This window comes from Hyla sarda, chromosome 6, assembly GCF_029499605.1.
Source record: "Hyla sarda isolate aHylSar1 chromosome 6, aHylSar1.hap1, whole genome shotgun sequence".
NCBI lineage: Eukaryota > Metazoa > Chordata > Amphibia > Anura > Hylidae > Hyla > Hyla sarda.
In genome coordinates this window covers 240,947,653-240,973,197 of record NC_079194.1, presented here as the reverse complement: position 1 = coordinate 240,973,197, position 25,545 = coordinate 240,947,653, and the positions used below count along the sequence as shown (strand labels likewise).

General features: G+C 46.0%; 1 protein-coding gene across 1 annotated transcript in view; it reads left to right on the top strand.

Annotated features, from left to right (window-relative positions):
- Nucleotides 1-16,113, top strand: part of PSMD13 (proteasome 26S subunit, non-ATPase 13) — a 28,299-nt gene extending 12,186 nt beyond the window's left edge. Inside the window, exons 6-13 of the mRNA XM_056526802.1 lie at nt 880-966; nt 10,478-10,649; nt 11,391-11,470; nt 12,073-12,198; nt 12,318-12,380; nt 13,247-13,327; nt 13,555-13,671; nt 15,792-16,113. Coding sequence (XP_056382777.1) covers nt 880-966; nt 10,478-10,649; nt 11,391-11,470; nt 12,073-12,198; nt 12,318-12,380; nt 13,247-13,327; nt 13,555-13,671; nt 15,792-15,887 — 822 coding nt within the window. The 3' untranslated portion in view covers nt 15,888-16,113. The remainder of the gene's footprint in view (nt 1-879; nt 967-10,477; nt 10,650-11,390; nt 11,471-12,072; nt 12,199-12,317; nt 12,381-13,246; nt 13,328-13,554; nt 13,672-15,791) is intronic.
- The last annotated feature ends 9,432 nt before the right edge of the window (nt 16,114-25,545 follow it).

Sequence of the window (25,545 nt, the reverse complement as noted above, 5' to 3'; positions counted from 1 at the left end):
GGTGCAAAATCTGCAGCAGCAGCGGGAGATACGCTGCATATCCCTCGGTTACCATTCACACAAGGCTTTTCGGCGGCAGCCCTATGTGTGTAGGGATTTTTGGAGGCAGAGCCGCGTGTCAGTCACGCCGACACACGGCCCCGCCTCCAAAACTCACTGCACATATAGGGCTGCCGCCTGAAAGCCTTGTGTGAATGGTGAGCGAGGGATATGCAGCATATTTCCCGCTGCTGCTGCAGATTTTGCACCGTGTGAAATACGCTGCCTATACGCCAAGTGGGAACGTGCCCTTAAACTGCATATACATGAATCCTTCTATGTACCGCACAAGGAAAGAGAAACACACAAGCTCCCCTGGTGAAGTATGAAAAGCACTGGTAAGGGTAGTACAGGATAAGAACACTTACCCCGTAAAGTTGTGCACAACATCTGTATTCGTATATAACAAGTGCTGGGGTCCTGCAGCTTGGTCCCTCCCAATTCCAGGTTGCTTCTGGTTCGGTATGTAGCAGGCAAAGGAAGAGCAAAAAATGTAACTTGTTCCAGTGCCAGACCCCGTGTAAACGTCACCTCACAAATTTTTTAAGCCAGATTAAAAATTAAATTTATTAGAAGCACACATCAACGCGTTTGTGGCCTGAAATGGGCCCTTTGTCAGGAAAAGGTGCTGATCTGATTTCTGATGGAAGGCCCATTTCGGGCCAGAAACGCGTTATGTGCTTATAATAAATGTAAGTTTTAATCTGGCTTAAGTCTTGTGAGGTGACTGGCACTGGAACAAGTTCTATATAGCCTCAGTTATTTCACGGTGTTACTTGGATGTTTGTACTAAACATGAGTATTGCTTCATAAAGAACAGTTTTGCCATCTTCTTTCCAGGTGAAGAGCAGTGATGAGGCTGTGATACTCTGCAGGACGGCCATTGGAGCCTTAAAGCTGAATATTGGAGACTTACAAGCTACTAAGGTATGAAGGCAACTATAATGCAGAATTTTGTAAATCTTGCTGTGTTGCTATTTAGAACCAGTGTGTTCTTAAGTGACGCACAGTGGAGTTTAACTTAACTTAAAGTGGTATTCCAGGAGATAAATATAAAATTATTTTTTTTTTTAAACGTTGAGCCCACAATGGCAACTTATTATTCCTATTCTATTACTACCTGTGTGTTCATACACCGGGCCCATACTTTTTTTCGCAGTTGTCTCTGACTCTTAGGCCATGTTCTCTTAGGTCTGTCTCTTAGGTTATGTTCACATGGGCAAATATCTGCACAGAAAAATTCAGTGCTGAAATTCCCCCTATAGTGGAGCACAAGCAGAACATGCTTTCGATAGGACCGTTTGAAAATGTGCCGTCTCTGTGGACGCCATAATCAGGATTTCCGTGGCAGATGTTTTTGCCGTGTGCACAGTGCAGCAGAATCCCAACTGAAATCAATTCTGCCGTGTGAACATGTTTATTATTGGGATTTCCTGATCATAGTTAGCCACTGTCTTAAAGGGGTACTCCAGTGGATAACAATTTTTTCTCGAGCGCTTCATTGGGGGACACAGGACCATGGTTATATGCTGCTTGCCGCTAGAAGGCTGACACTAGGCAAAAAACAAAAGAAGGTATGCTTCTCCGGGCAGAATATACCCACCTCCTGGTTCTGAGCAACTCAGTTTTAGCTTAGTGTCAGCAGGAGGCAGACAGGTATGGAGTATTCCAGACCTGGTCTTATTTCTTTATTTTTTTTTCCCTAGTCTCTTTAGTTAGATTTTCTCTCTTTTTATGTTTTTTTCTAGCGTGGGGCGACAGGAGCATGGCGCTGCCTGATACTCCACCTGCGAGCTAGGGGCAGGATTGGCCGTTAACCCCCACCTCGCCATCAACAAGCACCTGGTGGTGTACCCTGGGTCTGGGTCCCACATTTGCCAGTGACTTCCTAAGCGAGTATGTTCTATGTGGGTGAGTATGTTTTCCTCCCCACCTTCCTTCGCTCCCTCCATTCCTCCATCCCCCCCCCCCCCCCCCCCCGCCTCATTTCTTCTTCCCTGGAGGCTTTTTCCTATGGTGCCGGAAGGGTCTTCCTGGGACATTAGGGGTTAATCCCAGCTGCACTCTCACACGCAGTCAACGGTACTCCCCGCATCTGCCTTAAGACTCACCTGCCCTCTGTAGCACGTTCTCCCCCTTAGTTTTCTGCGCGGCCGGATACCCTTCTTGCGGCTTGGGCTGCTGGTGGCTCCGCCCGCTGTGGCTTCTTTGTTCCTCCGGCAACGCTTAGTGCTTGCTGCAGGGGACTACCTCTGCTCGGCCTCCTTGGAGTCTGCTCATTGCGCTGCCTTTGCCTCGGGCAATCTATTGGCTTAAGGCTTGAAATGCTGAATGCGGCCTCTAAGTGTTCCCTTACTGAGCTTACTTTTCTGGGGTCTCGTCTCTTTGGCAAGCGCCTAGATGCGATCATCTCTGAGGCTACCGGTGGCAAGAGTTCCCTCCTGCCCCAAAATCGTCCTCGCCACTCGGACTCTCGGCGGAAGACTTCTCCCTTTCTTTTCTCGGGCCGCTTGGACAAACTGGTGGCCTCACAGGATAGGAGGGCGCCATCTTTCAAGGCTTGCCCCTCCTGGAAATCGGGGCCCCGTTACAAGTGCCCCTTTTCCAAATCCGGGACTCGCATGCCTCCCACTGCATGAGGGTGCGCCCCCATCCGAGTCTTCTCCTCGGGTGGGCGGTCGCATGTCCCTATTTCGGGACATTTGGCTGACGCACGTTCAGGATGCTTGGGTTCGAGAGTTCATGTCCCGGGCTATCGAATAGAATTCTCTTCTATTCCCCGGGGTTGTTTTTTCCGGTCCCGCCCCCCTCGATCTACTGCTCTTGCTGCAGCTTTTTAGGTGGCCCATCGTACCCTCCTATCCCAGGGAGTGATCGTGCCGGTCTCTCCTCGGGGATGATTTTCAGTGTTCTACTCCAATCTCTTCGTAGTTCCCAAGAAGGGCGGCACTGTCCGACCCATTCTAGATTTGAAGCTTCTAAACCATCATGTGCGGCTACGGCATTTCCGGATGGAATGCCTGCTGTCAGTAGTCGCCTCTATGGAATCTGGGAGAGTTCCTCTCTTCCGTGGACATAAGGGATGCCTACTTGTACATCCCTATCTTTCCTCCCCACCAGCAGTTTCTAATGTTCGTTGTTCCTGCGGGTCATTTTCAGTTTGTCGCCCTGCCCTTCGGGCTGGCAACCGCACCCCGAGTGTTCACCAAGACGCTGGCGGTAGTGGTGGCTCTCCTCCACTCTTGGGATGTCTTGATTCTCCCCTATCTGGACGACCTACTCATCAAGGCCCCTTCCCTGGAACAGAATCTGGTCAGCCTCAACATCATTCTGCAGACCCTCTCCAGTTTCGGTTGGATCATTAACTGCCTGAAATCCAACCTGTCTCCATCCCAATCTCTGACATTTCTCGGCATCCACTTCGACATGGCGGCGGCCCTTCTTACTCTTCCGGAGGACAAGCTTCAGGAGTTGTTGTCGGGGATTCGCTTGCTTCGGCGGCTGGGTCTGATTCTGGGCAAGATGGTAGCTTCCAGCAGTCCCCTTCGCCCAATTTCAGTACCGACCTCTCTCAGTGGGACAAATCCCCCTGGTCTCTCCACCACGGGCTCCGGCTTCCGCTCTGACCATTGGTGGCTTCGGTTTCCTCTCCTCCAGGAGGGTTGCTCCCTCCTGCCTCTCCATTGGCATGTCATGACCACAGACGCGAGTCTCCTCGTCTGGGGAGGTGTATTCTGGGACAAAATGGTCTAGGGCCGTTGGACCCCGTTGGAGTCCGGTCTCCCCATAGAGGTACTGGAGCTCTGTGCGATCTTCCTGTGCCTTCTTCACTGGAGTCTCCTTCTTCGGGGTCTTCCAGTACGGGTGCAGACGGACAAGGCCACTGCCGTGGCGTACATCGATCGCCTGGGCGGCACCCGCAGCTCGACCCGGGCGAGTGGTCCCTTGAAATCTGTCACTGCTGGGGAACTCCAGACGTGGATCTCTTTGCATCACGCTGGATCAGGAAAGTCCCTCGCTTCATCTCCAGGTCGTGGGATCCCCTGGCACTGGCGGTAGACGCTCTCGTGGTTCATTGGACCCCCTTTGCTCTCCCCTACCTCTTTCCTTCGCTTCCACTTCTTCCCAGGGTCGTCCGGAAGCTCAAGTCGGAGGGCGTCTTGGCGATTCTGGTGGCCCTAGATTGGCCTCGTCGCGTGTGGTACGTGGACGTGATCAGTCTCTTGTTAGACGTTCCTTTCCATCTTCCGGATCGTCCCGACCTTCTGTCCCAAGGACCCCTCTGCCACCCTGGCTCACGAGGTCCGCTTCCCCCCCCCCCACTGCACCTGCACCATTTGGACCTCGACCTTGTATTGGATGCTCTGCAGGGTGCTCTGTTTGCGCCTCTTGGTCAGGTTTCCTTTCCTGAAAGGTGGCCTTCCTGGTCGCAGTCACGTCCATTAGCCGTGTGCCGGAATTGGCTGCCCTCTCTTGCTGTTCCCCTTTTCTGGTGCTTCACCAAGACAAGGTGGTTCTTCAGCCGGTACCCTCTTTTCAGAGCAAGGTTGTGACTTCATTTCACTTGAACGAGGAGATTGTTGCCTTCTTTCTGCCCGTCCTTCTCATCTGCGGGAGTGCCAGCTTCTCAAGCTGGACTTGGTTCGGGCGGTTCGGACCTATTTGTTGGTCACTTCCTCCTTCCGGCGGTGTGACTCTTTGTACTTCCCAATGGGCGGTGCAAGGGGCTCCCGGCTTCCAAGGCCACTATCTCAAGGTGGATACGCTCCGCCATTTTGGAGGCATATCTGCAAGGGTAAGGTACCCCTCTTTAGAGTGACTGCCCAATCCACCCGTGCGGTGGGGCCTCCTGGGCAGTCAGCCATGGGGCTTCAGCTCTTCAGGTTTGCAAGGCGGCGACTTGGTCGCCTCTGCATACTTTTGCCAAGTTTTACCGTGTTCATTTACCTTTGAGTCCTCCGACGCAGGCCTGGGCCGCAGGGTTTTGCAGGCGGCCGTCCGCCTGAGTTCTTTTCTGGCTGGGATCTAGGTCTTCCCTCCCCAGGGACTGCTTTAGGACGTTCCATTGTCCTGTGTCCCCCAATGAAGCGCTCGAGAAGAAAAGTAGATTTTTAGACTTGCCGTAAGATCTTTCTCAGAGCTTTTATTGGGGGACACAGCACCCACCCATTGGCTTGTTTGTGGCCAGCCAGTTTCCGACGCTGTGGTGCAGTTTTTTAAATTTATTTATTTTATTTTTGTTTTTGTGGTCGGTCCCCTTCTTTTGTCTGGGTTTTCGTTCGGACTGTTCCTTTCTTGGCCGGTTCTCCTTCTGCTTTGGGACTAAACTGAGTTGCTCAAAGCCAGGAGGCGGGTATATCCTCCCGGGAGGATCCGACCTTCTTTTGTTTTTTGCCTAGTGTCAGCCTCCTAGCGGCAAGCAGCATATACCCATGGTCCTGTATCCCCCAATCGAAGCTCGAGAGAGATTTTACGGTAAGTCTAAAAATCTACTTTTTTTTTTTTTTTAAATCAACTGGTGCCAGAAAGTTACAGAATTGTAAATTGCTTTTATTTAAAAATCTTAATCCTTCCTGTACTAATCAGCTGCTGTATACTACAGAGGAAGTTGAGTTGTTCTTTTCTGTCTGACCAGTGCTCTCTGCTGACACCTCTATGTCAGGAACTGTCCAGAGCAGGAGAGGTTTGCCATGGGGCTTTGCTCCTGCTCTGGACAGTTCCTGAGACAGACAGGTGTCAGCAGAAAGCACTGGTCAGACAGAAAAATTTAAAAAAGAAAATAACTTCCTCTGTAGTATACAGCAACTGATAAGTATGGAAGGATTAAGGTTTTTTAATAGAAGTAATTTACAAATCTGTATAACTTTCTGGCACCAGTTGATTTAAAAAATTATTTTCCACCGGAGTACCCCTTTTAACATCGTACCTGAATGCCCTGCGCCCAGTCCCAGTATAAAACAGGGTGTCACGCCGGGACTGACCCTGGGCTAATAGCGCGTGGCACCTGCTATTAACCCTTTAGACGTGGCGTTCAAAGTTGAAAGTCTAAAATGAAAGTAAAAGCTTCCCGGCAGCTCAATTGGGCTGATGGAACCATTGTGGGGAAATCGCGATGTCCCGATCAGCTAGAATGTGTGCGGAGGTCCCCTCACCTGCCTCTGTCTCGTCTGATCAGCGATTGATTGCTCCAAGCCTGAAATCTAGGCTTGAGCAATCCACCACCGATAACACTGATCTTTGCCGTGTCAATGCACGGCAATGATCTGTGTATGAGATAGGTATGTGCAGTGAAATAGCCACCGGGGGGGGGGGAGCTATAACACTGCAAAAAAAAGTGTAAAAAAAAAAAGTTAATAAGGATCATTTAACACCTTCCCTAATAAAATACACTTAATGGGTTACAATTGAGGCACCCAAAAACCAATTTGATAAGTCATTCCCTCGGTGAAAATAATTTCATTACAAACTCCTAGATCATATATTCACCAATTAGGCGAAAGATACAGTAAAATATTTTATTAAACTAGTCAATACACAAAAAATATTGTATGTGCTGGGATAGGGGATATTCTACACTAGAGGCCCTGCCTATATAGGAGGGGACTCCTATTATTAAGTGTGGATGGGGAAAAGGGAACATAATACAAAATTAAGATTAACATTTCATGTGAAAAAGGCCTCTCTTGCCATCAGGGAGTGAGAGGACCCCACAATACAATACTAAATTAAACAATTACAGATGACACAATATTAATAAAGAACAAAGCTCATACAAGAATAGATATTAGTGATCTTAGTGCAAGCGTCCGTGGGTTAGTAACCGGCAGCTAAATGTCAGATAAATATATAATATAATAAGCCTCAAACCAAAGAGAACATAGGTATACACCAATCACATCAAGTGGTTCATAGCAATTGGATAGGGCTCCTGACAGATAAAATTTCTGTTCCCACTTGTGATACATTCATTCATGTAGATCAGCGGTCTTCAAACTGTGGCCCTCCAGATGTTGCAAAACTACAACTCCCAGCATACCCGGACAGCCGTTGGCTGTCCGGGCATGCTGGGAGTTGTAGTTTTGCAACATCTGGAGGGCCACAGTTTGAAGACCACTGATGTGGATGAACAGACGCACAGACCCCTGATGAAATTTAGATGAACTCAAAAGCTGAGCACCTGGGCAGTGTGTTCATATGATCTTCCACATCAGTTTCACTATACCTGGCGGTCTTTCCCCTTTTGGGGATCTCTATCTAGACCAGCATCATTTCCCTTATCTACGGGACAATAAGCCCAGTAATCTACATCTTCGTTATTATCATTACCTTCTGCCCGCTGCTTAGTGCTTTCATCTCTGCCCTGTATTTTGGGCCTTGGTCTCTGTTGGTCTGTACCTGGAGGATTGTCAGATTTTGTGTTTATCTAAATTTCAACAGGGGTCTGTGCGTTTCTGTCAGGAGCCCTATCCAGTTGCTATGAACCACTTGATGTGATTGGTGTATACCTATGTTCTCTTTGGTTTGAGGCTTATTATATTATATATTTATCTGACAGTTACTAACCCACGGACGCTTGCACTAAGATCACTAATATCTATTCTTGTATGTGCTTTGTTCTTTATTAATATTGTGTCATCTGTAATTGTTTAGTATTGTATTGTATTTTGGAGTCCTCTCACTCCCTGATGAGCCATTATCACCTTGTGGCGAAACGCGTAGGGAAGAGAGGCCTTTTTCACATGAAATTTTAATCTTAATTTTTGTATTGTGTTCCCTTTTCCCCATCCACACTTAATAGGAGTTCCCTCCTATATAGGTAGGGCCTCTAGTGTAGAATTTCACCTGTATCCTATCCCCTATTCCAGCACATACAATATTTTTTGTGTATTGACTAGTTTAATAAATCTAATATTTTACTGTATCTTGCGCCTAATTGGTGAATATTTGATCTATGAGTTTGTAACTTCCCTAATAAAAGTAAGAATCGCCCCCCTTTTCCCATTTAAAAAACAAAAAAAAAACGTGTAAACAAAAATAAACACATGCAGTATGGCAGCGTGCAGAAATGTTCGAACTATCAAAATATATTGTTAATTAAACCGCAAGGTCAATGGTGTACGTGCAAAAAAATTCCAAAGTCCAAAATGGGGTTTTTTTTATTTTTTTTATTTTTTTTTTTATTAATGAAAAAATTTATAAAAAGTGATCAAAAAGTCCAATCAATATAAACACTTCAGATCACGGCACAAAAAAATGAGCCCTCATACCGCCCCATACGCAGAAAAATAAATAAGTTTATAGGGGTCAGAAGATGACAATTTTAAACCTATAAATTTTCCTGCATGTAGTTATGATTTTTTTTCAAAAGTACGACAAAATCAAACCTATGTAGGGTATCATTTTAATCCTATGGACCTACAGAATAATATGTCATTTTTACTGAAAAATGCACTGCGTAGAAACGGAAGCCCCCAAAAGTTTCTACAATTTTGTCGCACAATTAATTTTTTTTTCGCTTCGCTGTGGATATTTTGGTAAAATGACTAATTTCACTGCAAAGTAGAATTCGTGGCGCAAAAAATAAGCCATAATATGGAATTTTAGGTGCAAAATTGAAAGCTTTATGATTTTTAGAAGGTGATGAGGAAAAATGAAAATGCAAAAACGGAAAAACCCTGCGACCTTAAGGGGTTAAGGTAGCCTAACACGATCGTCTGTTTAACCATCAATCTTCTTCTAGCAAATGTGTAAGGCAAATTATTTCACAGATACAACTGCTGACATTTTACTTCTTATAGCCCATTAAAGTTGACATTTAAAAGTTAGTTTGTTCAACTGTCACCCGAAAATTTCAAACACGGGCGATAGGGCTGGGCGGTATACCGGTTCATACTGAATACCGAAATTTTTGGGCTGCACGATATGAATTTTCCCCATTTCCTCCTTGGGAATGAATTATCAGACCAGCGCTGCGCTGTCCCCACATCGGGGAACTAATCATATGTGACCCGCCAGCGCTATTCTGCGCCCCCCCTCCCCCCACCAAATCATGTGACCCGCCAGCTGTTCTGCTCCCCCCCCCACCACCACCACCAATTCATGTGACCGATCAGCGCTGTTCTGCTCACCCCCCCCCCCCCCCAATTAATCATCAGCCTAGCGGGGTACTACTCACATGTGTCACCCGCAAGCACTGCCCACCTCCTCTTTGTTGGGGGCCGCCGGCGCTGGAACTCTATTCTGTACACCAGTTGTCTCCAACCTGCGGACCTCCAGCTGTTGCAAAACTACTACTAGTAGTAGCTGTACGCTGTATCCCTATGCCCGGGATGCAAAAGATAAAGAAAATAAAATTTAACTTACCTTTAACTTGGGCTGTCCGACTATCACCGGCCGCAGCGATGTCCCGCCCCGGCCAGTGATAGGCTGAGCCCACTGTCATGTAAGGAGCTCTGGCCAGCCTCTTACATGACAGTGCGTTTAACCTATCACTGGTCGGGGCGGGACATCGCTGCGGCCGGTGATAGGCTGATGGCTGTCCGACGTTCCAGTCCCAAGGAACAGCGTGAGGCCGACGTAGGTAAGTTAAAGTTTATTTTCTTTATCTTTTGCATCCCGGGCATAGGGATACAGCAGTGGTCTCCAACCTGCGGACCTCCAGCTGTTGCAAAACTACAACTCCCAGCATGCCCGGACAGCCGTTGGCTGTCCGGGCATGCTGGAAGTTGTAGTTTTGCAACAGCTGGAGGTCCGCAGGTTGGAGACCACTGGCGTACAGTATAGAGTTCCAGCGCCGGCGGCCCCCAACAAAGAGGAGGAGGGCAGCACATGCGGGTGACACATGTGAGTAGTACTCCGCTGGGCTGATGATTGATTGGGGGGGGGGGGGGGCAGAACAGCGCTGGCGGGTCACATGATTTGGTGGGGGGGGGGAGCAGAACAACGCTGGCGGGTCACATGATTTGGTGGGGGGGAGCAGAACAACGCTGGTGGGTCACATGATTTGGTGGGGGGGAGCAGAACAACGCTGGTGGGTCACATGATTTGGTGGGGGGGAGCAGAACAACGCTGGCGGGTCACATGATTTGCTGGGGGGGAGCAGAACAACGCTGGTGGGTCACATGATTTGATGGGGGGGGAGCAGAACAGTGCTCGCGGGTCACATGATTGGGGGGGGGGGGGTAGTGAAAGAAATACCGTGGAACCGCCATAAGTTACAAAAATACCGTGATACACATATTTGGTCATACCGCCCAGCTCTAACAGGCGACGACTTTTCAGAAGTTAAGTCTGTCATCATTCGGCTAAAAAAGTTTCGTTGCTGGGTGACACTTAACAACAATAGTTTTGGTTGAGATTAAAACTGATGAAAGTGGACGATGTCAATGTGTATATGACCTTTAGTTCTATTCATCCACTACTTGTTCTTCATTTTAAGGAAACTATAGAAGGTGTGGAGGAGATGCTGGGAGCATTGGCTGGGGTGACATCTGTGCACAGCCGCTTCTATGACCTGTCCAGCAGGTATTATCAGACAATTGGAAATCATGCCTCCTATTATAAAGACGCTCTTAGATTCTTGGGTTGCACAGAATTAAAAGACCTACCAGGTAAGTACTCAAGACTTCACTAGGACATTTTTTTGTTATCTCTTTACGCTGCGCTGTGTGTTCTTCCTCTATGACTGCTAATCTCTTGTAGTAGAGTCTAGGAGATGGGAATACTATACTAGCTGCCGTAGTCCTTTGGCTCTCCTCCTTTATTAGCTTTACACTGAATTTATTACTTCTGTGGCAGCCTGGGAGTAACAATATAGATCAGGTAATACAAAACAACAATGTTAAAGGCATGGGCACAATACGGAATAACAGGTGCTGCTGGAATGAATTGGCGCTATGACCACTCAGACATGCCTTGTCCCCGTTGATGGCAGTGCAGTTCCGGGCAGAATTACGCCAAAAGAATGAGTATACTCATTCTTACTGAAGAGTATCGGAATTTCATGGTAGACATTCTGCAGTGGGCACAGTGCAGCAGAATCCCATTAAAAATAATGGGAGGCTAATACAACAGACTCTCCATCTGTAATTTCTCTTGAATGACATTTGTGTGTATGGGCCCTGTATGGGGTTTCCTTCCTGAAATTTCCATACAGCCTTCCATTGCTGTTAAAAGGATTCCGCTGCAGAATTTCTACCAAAGGAATGAGCAGATTTGATCATTAACTAACCATTAGAAAATCTGCAGAATAAAATCTGCTGCAGCAAAATCTGCATGTGTGAATGTATTCTTTATACACTTTTCTGAAGTGTTCTAGCAATAACTGGAGATCTCCTTTCATTTCATTGCAGTGTCAGAGCAGCAAGACAGAGCGTTTACTCTTGGCTTGGCTGGTCTCCTTGGAGACGGGGTCTATAACTTTGGAGAATTGGTGAGTTATTTTTACATACCTTGTACTAATATGGAGCGATTTAGTCTGTTTCAGTATAATACTTAGGCCCCCAATGGATCAACTGAAACAAATTTAGAGCAACATGGATCCATGAGGGGCTAAATGTTGCATTTGGTAAAACGGCATGGGCACTGGTTGTTGCATCTGAAATATAAACCTACTTACAGTACACCTGTGGTAGTGAAGCTTTCTTTAAAGGGGTACTCCACCAGAAAACATCTTATCTCCTATCCAAAGGATAGGAGATAAGATGTCTGATCACAGGGGTCAGGCCGCTGGGGACCCCCTGATCTCTGGGGCGGCAGCGTCCGGAGCTAGAATGTAGCCGTCACGGAGTTCGCTTCGTGCAACTGGGGTACCGCAGTCGTGATGACTGGGGTACCGCAGTGGAGATCGCGGTGGTCCCCAGTGGCAGGACCCTGCGATTAGACATCTTATCCCTATCCTTTCGGTGGAGTACCCCTTCAAATAAAGTCTGTATTCCCTAGTACCATGTTCAGATGACTGTGTAATCCAAGCATTGTAATTGTTATGGAGAGAATTATGACTGTATACGAAGACATTATGAAATCTCTTTTCAGTTGATGCACCCGGTGCTGGAATCTTTGCGCAGCTCTGAGCGACAGTGGCTGATAGACACCCTTTACGCCTTCAATAGTGGCAATGTAGAGACATTCAGAGCCTTGAAGACAGCTTGGGGACAACAGGTTTGGGAAATTCTTGACATTTTATTTAGCTATCTATTTTTATTTTATTTTTTATTTATTATTATAATTTTTTTTTTTTTTGCTTATTGACATATTCTCATGCATTTTCATACCTCCAGCCTGATCTTGCTGCCAATGAATCCCTTTTACTTAAGAAGATACAGCTTCTCTGTTTAATGGAGGTAAGTGATTTAGTAAATTTTAGGGTGGATTCACACTGTATATGTCAGTATTCTTTGTGTGGAATACTTTATTTTGTTAGTTTTTTTTTGACAGATGCCTTTGGATAGAATAGCATAGCTAAGTACACTATTGTATCCAGCCAAAAAATGTATACATGACTGAGGTTATAAGGGCACTCTTAGCCTCCGCTGGGTACCGTATATACTCTAGTATAAGCCGAGTTTTTCAGCACGATTTTTCGTGCTGAAAACGCCCCCCTCGGTTATACTCGAGTGAACTCTTCGCCTGTCAATCCCTTCATCAGTGGTCTTCAACCTGCGGACCTCCAGATGTTGCAAAACTACAACTCCCAGCATGCCCGGACAGCCATCAGCTGTCCGGGCATGCTGGGAGTTGTAGTTTTGCAACATCTGGAGGTCCGCAGGTTGAAGACCACTGAGGGGATTGACAGGCGGTGTTGATGACGGGGGGGTGTTGATGACCGGGGGGGTGTTGATGACCGGGGGGGGGGGGGGGGGAATGATGTATTTCCCACCCTAGGCTTATAGTCGAGTCAATAACTTTTCCTGGGTTTTTGTGGGAAAATTAGGGGCCTTGGCTTATATTTGGGTCGGCTTATACTCGAGTATATACGGTAATTGGGGTCTATGGATATTTTTAGTGTATATTTTAATACTGTTCTCTGTGTGCACATTAAATGTACACTCCAAAGCAGTGTGAATGAAAACATGTGTACATAAGTAATGTAAGAACAGTGGCAGCAATGTGCCGCCTGTCAACAGCAATGTTCTATTTGTTGTAGTCCTAGATGTGTGTTGAATTAGTCCCATATTTTGTACTAACTATTGTCTGTGCTTATCCATAGATGACGTTCACACGGCCAGCGAATCATCGTCAGCTGACGTTTGAAGAGATTGCAAAGAGCGCACAAGTCAATGTTAATGATGTGAGTGGAGTAGAGTAGCAGTGCAGCTATAAAGTCTTTCTGTCATTGTTTTCTTTGTTTATCTGGATCTATTGTATATGGCTAGACTTGTGATTGGTATGTTGGCATCAAACTGTGCACTTTGGTGAAGACTGTTTTTGCCATATAAATTTGTGTAAAGGAAAAAAGTTGCATCCTCCATCAGATGTCATATTACTAATGTATTTGGAATCTCTTTTGTGTCATAGGTGGAGCTTCTTGTCATGAAGGCGCTATCTGTGGGTTTGCTGCGAGGAAGCATTGATGAAGTGGATAAGAGAGTGCACATCACATGGGTTCAGCCTCGGGTTCTTGACTTGCAGCAGGTATGAATTTGCCTTCTCCCAATAGAGTTCTGCTATTTAGCTGGTCTAGAAACAGCCTCCCATCTTCTCCATGGACTCAACCCCATTTACGTGCTCTGTATATACAGTTTTATATAGTAACCCTGGTGCAAGAATGTGGTACCCTTGCAGCATCTGATATAAACTGTGTCAAAAACTGCCCTGTGTTTTTAGTTCAATGCCCAATTTTTTTAAATGCATTGGACTTTAGGAATTACACTTCATTTATAGGAAATCGGTCATCTGTGTCACCCACATTAACCTGATGGCACAGGCTTGTATTGCAGATGACACTGGAAAAAAAAATAGATACTTAACGTTCTTTGCTCTGTGCTTGCGTTCATTTGTAATCCCTGTTATTTGATATATTCTAACGAAGGAGCTTGGTGCATAGGGAGTCTTGACAAGCCCTAGGTGCACGGTGACGTATGGCCGACATCTTTATAGTAACAAAGAAATGAAAAGCGGGGCCCTGACCGGTAGTTCTTGATGTAAAGGTAGCTTTATTCTTTGTTGTGGGAACACTGTACATGGTGGAGTGGACAGCCGGGGTGGACGTCAGGCAACGACCGTATCGTGCATGAGCACTTCCTCTGGCCCTACCAGAGGAAGCGCTCAAGCGCGATACAGTCTTTGCCAGAAGTCCATCCCGGCTGTCTGCTCCACCGTGTACAGTGTTCCCACAACAAAGAATAAAGCTACCTTTACATCAAGAACTACCGGTCAGGGCCCCGCTTTTCATTTCTTTCTTACTACTGTTTGATAATACTGCCACTGCGTTGCAGCACTGCCTAGACTGTTCATCTCGGGACTACTGTATTGGAGATCTAACTGCACAGGATTGTGTTTAATATTTCATCCTATGCACTTGAGGGAATAGTTTTTATTGTAAAGCTTCCTCCGCTGCAGAATAAAGCTCCTCTCTGTATTTATACCCTCTTCTGCACTTGTGCAATTGCTGTGGCCACAGGCGTTGTCATGCAGAGTGGAGTCTCATTCTGCATTGGAGGAGGTGTCACTGTGCACCCAGGGCTTGAAAATACCTGTATGCACCAAGCTCCTTCATTAGCATATATAGGGAATTATGGGGATTATGGACAAATGAAGGCATGAAGTGAAGAATGGTAAGCATGATTTTCATCTACATCACCCACACTTCATGTGGCAGCTTAGGGGGGGGGGGGGGTGATAGTGATGACAGATTCACTTTAAATGAGTGGGCATTCCAGCTAATACATAGACATTAAATGACGTTCTAGATGAGATGTATAGTAGCACCTTTCTACTAAAGAGATGGAAACTGTAGCTTTTCCATTTAAGTCAGTTTTGGTTTCAAGAGCCTTGAAACATGATTAGAGGGGTACTCTGCCCCTAGACATCTTATAAGATGTCTAATCATGGTCCCGCCTCTGTGGACCCCCGCTATTTTGGCTGCAGCTTCCCAGACATTTGGTGCACGGAGCGAACTTTGCTCCATGCCGGATGACTGGTAATGTGGGGTGGAGGCTCATGACGTCACATTCACACCCCGCTTGTGACGTCACGGCCATGCCCCCTCATTGCAAGTCTATGGGAGGGGGCATGACGTACCTCACGCCCCCTCCCATAGACGTGCATTGAGTGGTCATGACGTCACGAGCGGCGCGTGACCGTGACGAGCCTCCGGCACTGCCCCCGGTGCTCTAAACAAACACCGGGTGCAGCAGGGAGATCTCGGGGGGTCCTCAGCAGCGGGACCCCTGCAATCAGACATCTTATCCCCTATACTTTGCATAGGGGATAAGATGTCTAGGGGCAGAGTACCCCTTTAAGGAGATCAACCAAACTGTCCTATTTTATTAATTTTTATTTGAAGTTTAGAATTAGTTTAGCTACCTGTAGTTGCATATCTTTCCCCGTTGAGAATTGCCCACATGAATCCATACACAGAGCAGATCTCCTTCTCCCGACTAATAGATTAGAAGGTGACATCACCCACTCCTTTTCCTCAATGTGATTTTGTATGTTCTTGCTTTAAATGCCAGACTTTTTTTTAATCATGTAAGTTTAAAAGTCACAATGCATTTAGTTAATTTTTAGGTTTACTTTTTTTTATTCTTTAGATCAAAGGTATGAAAGACCGCTTGGAGTTCTGGTGCACAGATGTGAAGAGCATGGAGATGCTGGTAGAACATCAAGCCCATGACATCCTGACATAGACTTTATACCTCCTACTGTTCAGAGATCACACCTGTCCCCCTTCCGTCACCAGTTGCTAGCCCGGTGCAGGGGTATAGCAGGACTGATAGATGGTTAAAGCCCCCACTGCCTGAGTCATCTGACCTGTGTTCTGGTTTTATCTAGAGGATGCAGCCTCTTTATGTTCTATAGGTTACTCCTGCACTGATAATGGCTATTGACAAATAAACCAATTTCTGTAAACTGCTTTTTTGACATCTGGAGAAGTACACTATGAGGCAAACAATGCATTCTCCCATCAGTATTACATTAATTGTATGAAACCTTACTTATAAAGTAATCTTCTCTATCTGTGTCAGCTCCGATCTTAGGCTGGTATGCAGCAAACAATATAGCAGAACTTGCCATATAAATAAAATGTATCTATACTCCTTTACAAAATGTTGAAAATTTAGATCCAGCATATAGCTGTGAAAGCATCTACAGGAAACTTAATACTGTGGAAGACTTTTGTCCTTAGCTTTCCACAGTCTATAGTCTTTTTTTTAAGAATGATCTATAGAGGTAATCTGCAGCACTGTGTGAGAACGAACACATTCACATCAGTCCCTATTATCATCAGAGCCTACAGTCCCTATTTAAATAAAGCTAATTAGTCTGAAGGTACTAAACTATTTAGGCTACTATGCCCTGTCTGCAATTTGGGCCTATTTCTTCCGAAACAAACACTGAACTCCTTTTGATAAATGCTAACTGCTACATACTGGGAATACAAGACCTATTATATCGGATATGCTAATACCTGGTCATCTAGTGATCACTCTTTGGTCCCTGTTAGGCTATGTTCACACAGGAGAATTCCCTTGCGGAATTGCATTGGAAAGTTCAGATCGCAAATTCCACAAAATGTACCGCATATCGACGCTGAAATTCTGCTTTCCAGATTCTGCAAAAACATTGAACATGTCTTTAAAATTTAGCAAAATTCCGTCCTGAATCCCATTAAACTTAATGAAGCATTGAATTTTGGCAGAATTTTGTGTTTTGAGCGAATTCCCAGAAATTCTGCATAAATTCCACAAAATTCTGAAGCAAGCTTTGCAGTACAGAATTAGAGCGGAATACAAAATTCTGTGTGTAGTGTATGTTGTGGAGTATATACAGTTCAGGCAAGATCTTCTGTACAGTTTTCCTTCCAGTTTAAACTACAAGGTTTTTGGGAAGACTTGAAGGCACAGTGGTTAAAATTTATGAAGGACCTGTCTTGTATTTATATGGCACATCCTGTTGTGGGGGTCACTGTAGCTGGTATTCTTTTTAGGCTTGAAATGTTCAAAAAGTGCGATTGTATGTTAAAAATATTGTAACTTGAGGCCATTTTAACTTAAAGGGGTACTCCGCCCCTAGACATCTTATCCCCTATCCAAAGGAAAGGGGATAAGATGTCTGAACCCGGGGGTCCTGCTGCTGGGGACCCCCCGAAATCTCTGCTGCGGCACCCCAGACATCCAGTGCACAGAGCGAACTTCGCTCTGTGCCGGATGACTAGCGATGCGGAGGCTTGTGACGTCACGGTCATTCCCTGCTCATGACATCACGGCCACGCCCCCTCAATGCAAGTCTACGGGAGGGGGCGTGATGGCCGTGACTTTGGATAGGGGAGAAGATGTCTAAGGGGCGGAGTACCCCTTTAAGGGACCACTGTACTGTGTAAGTGAGCAAACGATTGCTTGAACAACTCCACTTCAACTAGTGGAGGTACCGTCAATATTGTACCAATAAAAACTAAAGATCACGGCACTAAAAATGAGACCTCGCAGAGCCCCCTAGATGTTTATAGGGGTCAGAATATGGTGTTGCAAAGCAATAAAAAAATAATAATAATAATTAAGAGGACCTGTGGCCAACTCAGATAATGGAGATTTGAATAGCTGAGAGTGCTGTGATCACAAATCTTTTTAGTTTCTTAATATGTTCACAGTTTTTATATCCTCCCTGCCTTTTAATAGCCATACCACTTTCAATTTTCCACCTACAGTCCCACATAAGGGCTTGTTTTTTGTACCATCAATAGTACTTTGTAATGACAAATCAATAATTTTACCACTAAAAACTAAAAAGAAAATTATTTGTGGGGTGAAAGGGGATTTTTTTTATTTTTATTTTTTTGCAATTTAACATTTATATATATTTTTTTTCCAATTCAAAAGGTTTTTATTAAGTAAAATTAAGTAAATAACTAGAGATGAACGAACTTACAGTAAATTTGATTCGTCATGAACTTCTCGGTTCGGCAGTTGATGACTTTTCCTGCGTAAATTAGTTCAGCCTTCAGGTGCTCCGGTGGGCTGGAAAAGGTGGATACATTCCTAGGAAAGAGTCTCCTAGGACTGTATCCACCTTTTCCAGCCCACCGGAGCACCGGAAAGCTGAACTAATTTATGCAGGAAAAGTCATCAACTGCCGAGCCGAGAAGTTCGTGACGAATCAAATTTACTGTAAGTTCGCTAATCTCTATAAATAACAGTAAGTTTGCTCATCTCTATAAATAACACATGAAAATACATAAAGCATATAATGAAAGGCAATGAGGATACATAGGTGACCATGTAGGTCCAGGTATCATAGACAATGCTTAAATGGTAGTAAATACAAAATAAGGTGGTAATCTATTTTTAATAAAGGGGGAAGATTTGAAAACAGGAGGAGAGTACACATAAGGGGCAAGAGGGAAAACAGAGGGAAGGGAGCAGGAGGGGAAAAACATGGACAATGAGAGAGCAGCCCAATGGGGCAAATAAGAAAAGAAAAGTAAGGGCTGGAGTGTGAAGGTAAATCAAGAGGCATCACGGAACTGCTGAAAGCTTTACTAAAAGCTATTCCAAAGGTAGAAAGGAAATAGCAGAAGGAGTGGAAAGGCAAAAGAACAGAGTGTGCAGTAGAGACAGTAAGAAAGCAAGAGGAAGGAGGTGGAAGAAAACTGAGGCTACCCGGTGGCCGCACTAAAGGAGGAGGACCCAGAGCGAAAGGTACCCGAAGAACAGAAACCAGACCAGGGCAGCCAAGTGGAGGCATAATGAGACACTTCAGAGTGGGACACAGCCAGTAGTTCTTCCATGCGTTGAGTAGAGGCTATTTCAGCAACCCACTCATCTACAGTAGGGGCTTCCGGTGAGCGCCAATGCCGCGGGACTACCTTTTCGCCGCCTGTAGGAGATGCCATAGAAGTGAAAGTTTAACTTTAGGAGCAGACATGGGGAACATGAACAACAGGACCGCACCTGGTTCATGAGGAATGGAGATGCCAGACACCATTTGCATGATGGACAGAACTGAGCTTAACATTATATTTTAATAGTTTGGACATTTCTGAACTATTTTTTTTTTTTTTTTTTTATTATTAAAAAAAAAATGGTAAAAGGGGGGTGATTTAAACTTTAATTAGGGAAGGCGTAATGCATATTTATTATGTGTGTGTTTTATATATATATAATATATATATATTTATTTTTTTTTTGTCCCCATAGGGGACTATATTATGCAATCTTTACATAGTGTACACTGATCAATGTTGCTCCATAGAACAGCATCGATCAGTGTTATTGTGCTCTTGTTCCAGCCTGCCATGGCTGACTGGAGCTTTGGAGCACAGATTGGTCGGCAAGGACGCTTGCTAATAGCGCTTGTCATACACTGGGAGCCCGGGGTAGATGTAAATATATTTCCATTTGCGGGAAGGGGTTAAGGTAAAAATGGGCTGTGTCCTTTAAATGTGCACTGTCAGATACAAAAACTTTTGATATGTTGTAAAGTATGCAAAACCTATTGCTTTCATTAGAAAATTTTCAGTGTTTCATACTAAAAAAGCCAGTCAAACAACTGCCCCCCCCCCCCCCCCCCCCCCGCCTGCTTGGACACATACTAGTCCTGCTGTGTCCATGCATCATCACCTATGTCATGGACACACTTCCTTGATTGACAGCTGTGAGCGCAGGGCTACAGCTGGAGGAAAAATCTTCCCACTGTCATCTTGTGTCCCGCTACTGTCAGTGAGGACAAGCTGGGAGTTGTAGTTTTGCTAATGCTAGGGGAGATGTGAGCAGACAGCATACTGAGGGAGGGGGCGGAGACCTGCACAGTGAGACCACACCCCCTCCCTTTGAGAGGAATTCAGACTAGTGAGCTAAATTAAAAGTGAAATAAATAAAGGGGCTAGACACATAACAATTTGAAGCACAGAATTAGGTACTGAGGGATATATTACAAAAAAAAAATAGTTTTTGTTGGATCTGACTGGTATGCTTTAAGGGGTTAAATAATGGGAAAAGGAGGGTGATTCAAACTTAATCGGCAAGGGGCTAATTTGCATTTATTCACCTCACACATTTTTTTTACATTATTGTTTAGTTCCCATAGAGGATTGTTACATGCAATCTTTAGATTGCATACACTGAACAGCATTGATCAGTGTTATCGGTGTTCCATTAGTGCAGCTTTCCTGCACCACCAGAGCCCCGATCGAATGAGCTGAAGGCAGGTAGAGACCCTCTGCCCATACACTGAGCTGTTCCGGACACCGATTTCAACAGGGGTCCTGATCAGCTCTCCCTGAGCTAACTGGCAGATGATTTTTATATATATTTTTTTATTGCGATATCTAAAGGGTTAATGCTGGACATCACCCTGATCAATTTATATCCGGCATTAGCCACAGGTCCTTGCTGCTGATAGTAGTCAGCACCATCCCGCTATGACACGCGCTCAGCTCCTGAGTGCGCCTCATAGTTTGTAAGTGGGCACAGGGTATACATCTATGCCCTACTTCAAGGGGTTAATGATATTAGGTGATGAGTGGGCATATGCATGGTTAATACACTCTCTGACTGTATTATACTGCCCATCACCCAGTCACTCCCATTATTAACCTCTTCCCTCCCCAGGACAAATGCATACGGCTTATCTGGAGGAACATTCCTGCGAATTGACATAAGTATATGTCCTGCTGATCACCTGAGCTCTGCGACACGCAGCAAGAGATTGGTGGCAGGACCTGGCTGTTAAGCACACTGGCTGTCACACCCCCTCCCATAGACTTGGATTGAGGTGGCGTGACGTCACATGGGGGCAGAGTGGTGATGTCACTATACTCCGGCACCGTGGTTGTCACGCTTCACACTTGTATCCTCCTTCGCTGCGGAGAGCTCACAAAGGTGGGTGCGTAATGACAGATTGCAGGACCCCCGCAATCATACATCTTCTCCCCTATCCTTTGGATAGTGGATAAGATGTATTAGGGCCGGAGTACCCCTTTAACTCAATAATTGCAGTGGTGTGTACTGACCTCGGCATTTATAGGATTGACAGGGGCAAGGGGCTGCTCCTGTCATCCATCGGCTACCCCAGTATGCTATCGCGGGGTACCGATGGTTGTCATGGCAACAGGAAGCCAGCTGATGGCTTCCATTCGGCCGAGTACGGAAGCCAGTGCGGTCCAGCTACAGGCTGCATCTTACATGTGAATTGTTAGTGTAACGCTGTCAGATGTACTGCAGTACAGTGGTCCCTGAAGTTACAATAGTCATCCTGGAACAAGCAGGACTGCAAACCCCCCCACCCACCACCCCCGCCACGAACAGACACATATCCCCCATCCTGCAGATGGGGGGAGATTTATCAAAACCTGTGCAGAGGAAAACTTGCCCAGTTGCCCATAGCAACCAATCAGATCGCTTCTTTCATTTTTCACAGGCCTTCATAAAAATGAAAGCAGCAAGTTTTCTCCTTGTATGTTAGGACTCTCCCTGTAGGCAGCTTACCCCTGAATGTAGGAAGCCATCACTCCCTAACCTGCTGACAGTAGCTTACCTCCGCTCTCTGATTCTCTGCCAGTCACCATTGTCTTCTCTGACTTTTAGGACACAGGCAGATTCTTCCTGCAGCCACTAGAGCCTGGCAGCCAATGGCTGACTGGGCATGCTGGGAGTTGTAGTTTAGCAACATCTGGAGGGCCGAAGTTTGGAGATCACTGGTCCAAATATATATAGATTAAGTCCCTAGCTGCTGAGAAAGGGACCTGGGGGTCTGGAAATGTGTACAGCCTTGTATACAGATACCCCACCCACTTATTTGACCAACCTATAGTATTTATTCCATACTATTTTGTTCGGTACTTTCAATCAAAGTGCACACTCTCATCCACGAGGAGGCTATTACTCCCCATCGGACTTAAAGGGGTAGTTCAGTTTAATAATTTTTATCTATTATTATTCCTTCATAGTTTTTTTTTTTTTCAATAAATATCCATAAAAAATTTACACTCCTTCACACCATTATTCCAATGGTGAAATGTCATCAAAACCCTTTTCTGCCTCCCTGTTCTGGCATCTCCGTCTCGGCTGCTGTCTCTCCTTCTACAGCCCCCACCTTCTGAGACGGAGATCACATGACTCAACTGCTGAGACGACCACCTGACTCTCCATCTGCGAGGGAGAGTGGGAGACTTCTGCCTAGCAACACCCGTGAGGCAGTGTGTCTGGTCCCTTACGCTCCCGGCACTGATGACTGCCCTGGAGCGCAGAGGAGGGAGATGAGCAGTCGCAGAAACTCGGGTGAACCGCGGTAGTCACACTGACCGGTGCAGCAACAGTGGTGGTGAGTATGACTTTCTGTTTTTTTTTTTTTTATTTGCTTGCAGCTCCCGCTCTCCTACAGTTCAGGGTCCCCTGCTACAGCTCCCGCTCCCCTGTTACAGTTCAGAGTCCCCTGCTAGAGCTCCCGGTCACCTGCTACAGCTCCCCTGCTGCGCTGCGCCGCTCACCGGTTCTGGACGTCAGTGACGTCAAGCGTCATGCCGTAGAGAAGCGCGGTGCAGGCCAGGTGAGAGTGTGTGTTTCTGTCTGTTTTTGTCTGTGTGGGTGGGGTGGGGGTTGAACCTATGCTACCTAATGTGGGGAAACTGCTCCTAATGGTAATGGGGTAGGGGGGTGACTATGCTACCTAATGCGGGGGAACTGCTCCTACTTAATGTGGGGAAACTATGCCACCTAATGGGTGGGACTGCTTCTAATGTGGGGAAACTATGCTACCTAATGGGGGGGGGGAGAACCATACTACCTTACATGGGGAACCTATGCCCCTAATGTGGGGGAACTGCTGCCTACCTAAAAAAAAAATTTTTTTAAACTACAACTCCCAGCATGCACTGACAGCCGAAAGAGCATGCTGAGAGTTGTAGTTATGCAACAGCTGGAAGGGCTCATTTTTGTAACCAAACCCTAATGGTCTCCAAACTGTGCCTTTTTAACTGTCCAGAGTTACGGTTAATAATTATTCTTAACCTTTGGAGAGCACCATGAGGACATCTTATTTTCTCTGCTGCACCAGCTTCAATCCTGAGAGTTTTATTTATGCAACAGATGGAAATGCACGGTTTTGAAACCCCTTGTGTAGTGGTCACCAAACTTTTGCCCTCTACAATTCCCAGCATGTCCACACTGTACAGGCATGCTGGGAGTTGTAGTTCGGCAACATGTAAAGAGCCAGATGTTGCAGAACTACAACTCCAAACATGCGTGGACTGTCTTGGCATGCTGGGAGTTGTAGTTGTGTAACATCTGCAGGGGCATAGTTTGTAGACCATTGCACAGCTGGACAATCTCTTGTTGTATGCTAAACTGCATTGTGTGCCTGCCATAGCACGGTCCGAGCGGGGGGCGAATACACGGTGAGCTGGAGATTGTCTACTATTTCTGTCTTCCACTGCACAGTGGTTTCCAAACTGTGGCCCTCCAGCAAACTACAACTACCAGCATGCCCATACAGCCTCTGGTTGCCTAGGCATGCTGGGAGTTTTAGTTTTGCAGCAGCTGGAGGCACCCTGGTTTGGAAACACTGATTATATATAATATATAAAAATATTTTTATATGTATATATAAAAGATATGTAACCCGCACAATTACTGAAAAAATAACTAAAAACGTGTATTTAAAGCCCACCATTTGTATAACAAAAAAAGGATCTTTCTGCAGCACACGAAGTATGGTGACAAAAATGAGTGGTTTATTCCATATTAAAAGGTGTTTTCACAGCAAGCAACGTTTCGACTAGGCTCATCCAGTCTTTGAAAAAGACTGGGTGGGCCTGGTCGAAACGTCGCTTGCTGTGAAAACACCTTTTAATATGGAATAAACCACTCATTTTTGTCACCATACTTTGTGTACTGCGGAAAGATCCTTTCTATATATATATATATATATATATATATATATATATATATATATAATATAATACACACACATATACACAGGGCCGGATCATCATTGGCGCTCATGGAGCGCCTGCTCCGGGCCCCGTGCCCGCAGGGGGCCCGCGTCACATTCGTGACATCCCTGTGTCCCGAAAAATCTTTTCAGGACACAAGGATGTCCCGGCGGTTTCCTCTCTGTGGCAGCCCCCGCGTTAACTTTAAAAACGCAGGGGCCGCCGGGAGGTCACGCACGCAGGGACGTCACTGATGTCCAGTGCGTGCGCCCGTAGGAGAAAAACAGAGTGAAGCGGAGCATCGAGGAGAACGTGCTCGCATGGTAAGTCACCAGCAGCATGTCCTCTTCAGTGTTCCGACCTCTGCTCCTTCGGTCCCGGGACCTACTGCTATGGACCATAGGCCATAGCAGTAGATCGTGACCCCGGAGCGGTGGTCGGTACACTGAAGTGGGGCAGTAAACAGGCATTAAGCCTCCAGCCATACACTGTATATGACTGAAGGCTGTATGTCTGTGGGGGAACTATACTGCACCTAATGTGGGAGAACTGTACTGCAACTAATGTGGGGAACTGTACTGCACCTAATGTGGAGAACTATACTACACCTAATGTGGGGCAACTATACCGCCAACCTAATGTGGGGGAACTATACTGCCCCTAATGAAGGGGAACTGTACTGCCAACCTAATGTGGGGGAACTGTACTGCCAACCTAAAGGGGGGGGGGGGACTGTACTGTCAACCTAATGTTGGGGAACTGTACTGCCAACCTAATGTGCAGGGACTTATACTGCCAACCTAATGTGCGGGGACTTATACTGCCAACCTAATGTGCGGGGACTTATACTGCCAACCCAATGTGGGGGAACTACAACCTAATGCTGGGGAACTATACTGCCAACCTAATGCGGGGGAACTATACTGCACCTAATGTGGGGGAACTGTACTGCACCTAATGTGGGGGAGACTGTACTGCCAACCTAAAGGGGGGTGGGGGGGGGGGAAGTGTACTGTCAACCTAATGTGGAGGAACTGTACTGCCATCCTAATGTGGGGGAGCTGTTCTGCCAACCTAATGTGCAGGGACTTATACTGCCAACCTAATTTTTTTGGGACCTATACTGCACCTAATGTGGGGGAACTGTACTGCACCTAATGTGGGAGAACTATACTGCACCTAATGTGGGGGAACTGTCGGGGGGGGGGGGGCATCATAATGAAGTGCTCCGTCTTCCAGACAGCCTTAATCTGGCCCCGTATATATATATATATATATATATATATATATATATATATATATATGCATATATATGTCCATGCACAGATGGACTTTGACTTTTTGGGCATGCTGGGAGTTGTAGTTTTACAACAGATGGAGGCAGCCTTTTTGTGAATCATTGCTATATAGTACAGTAG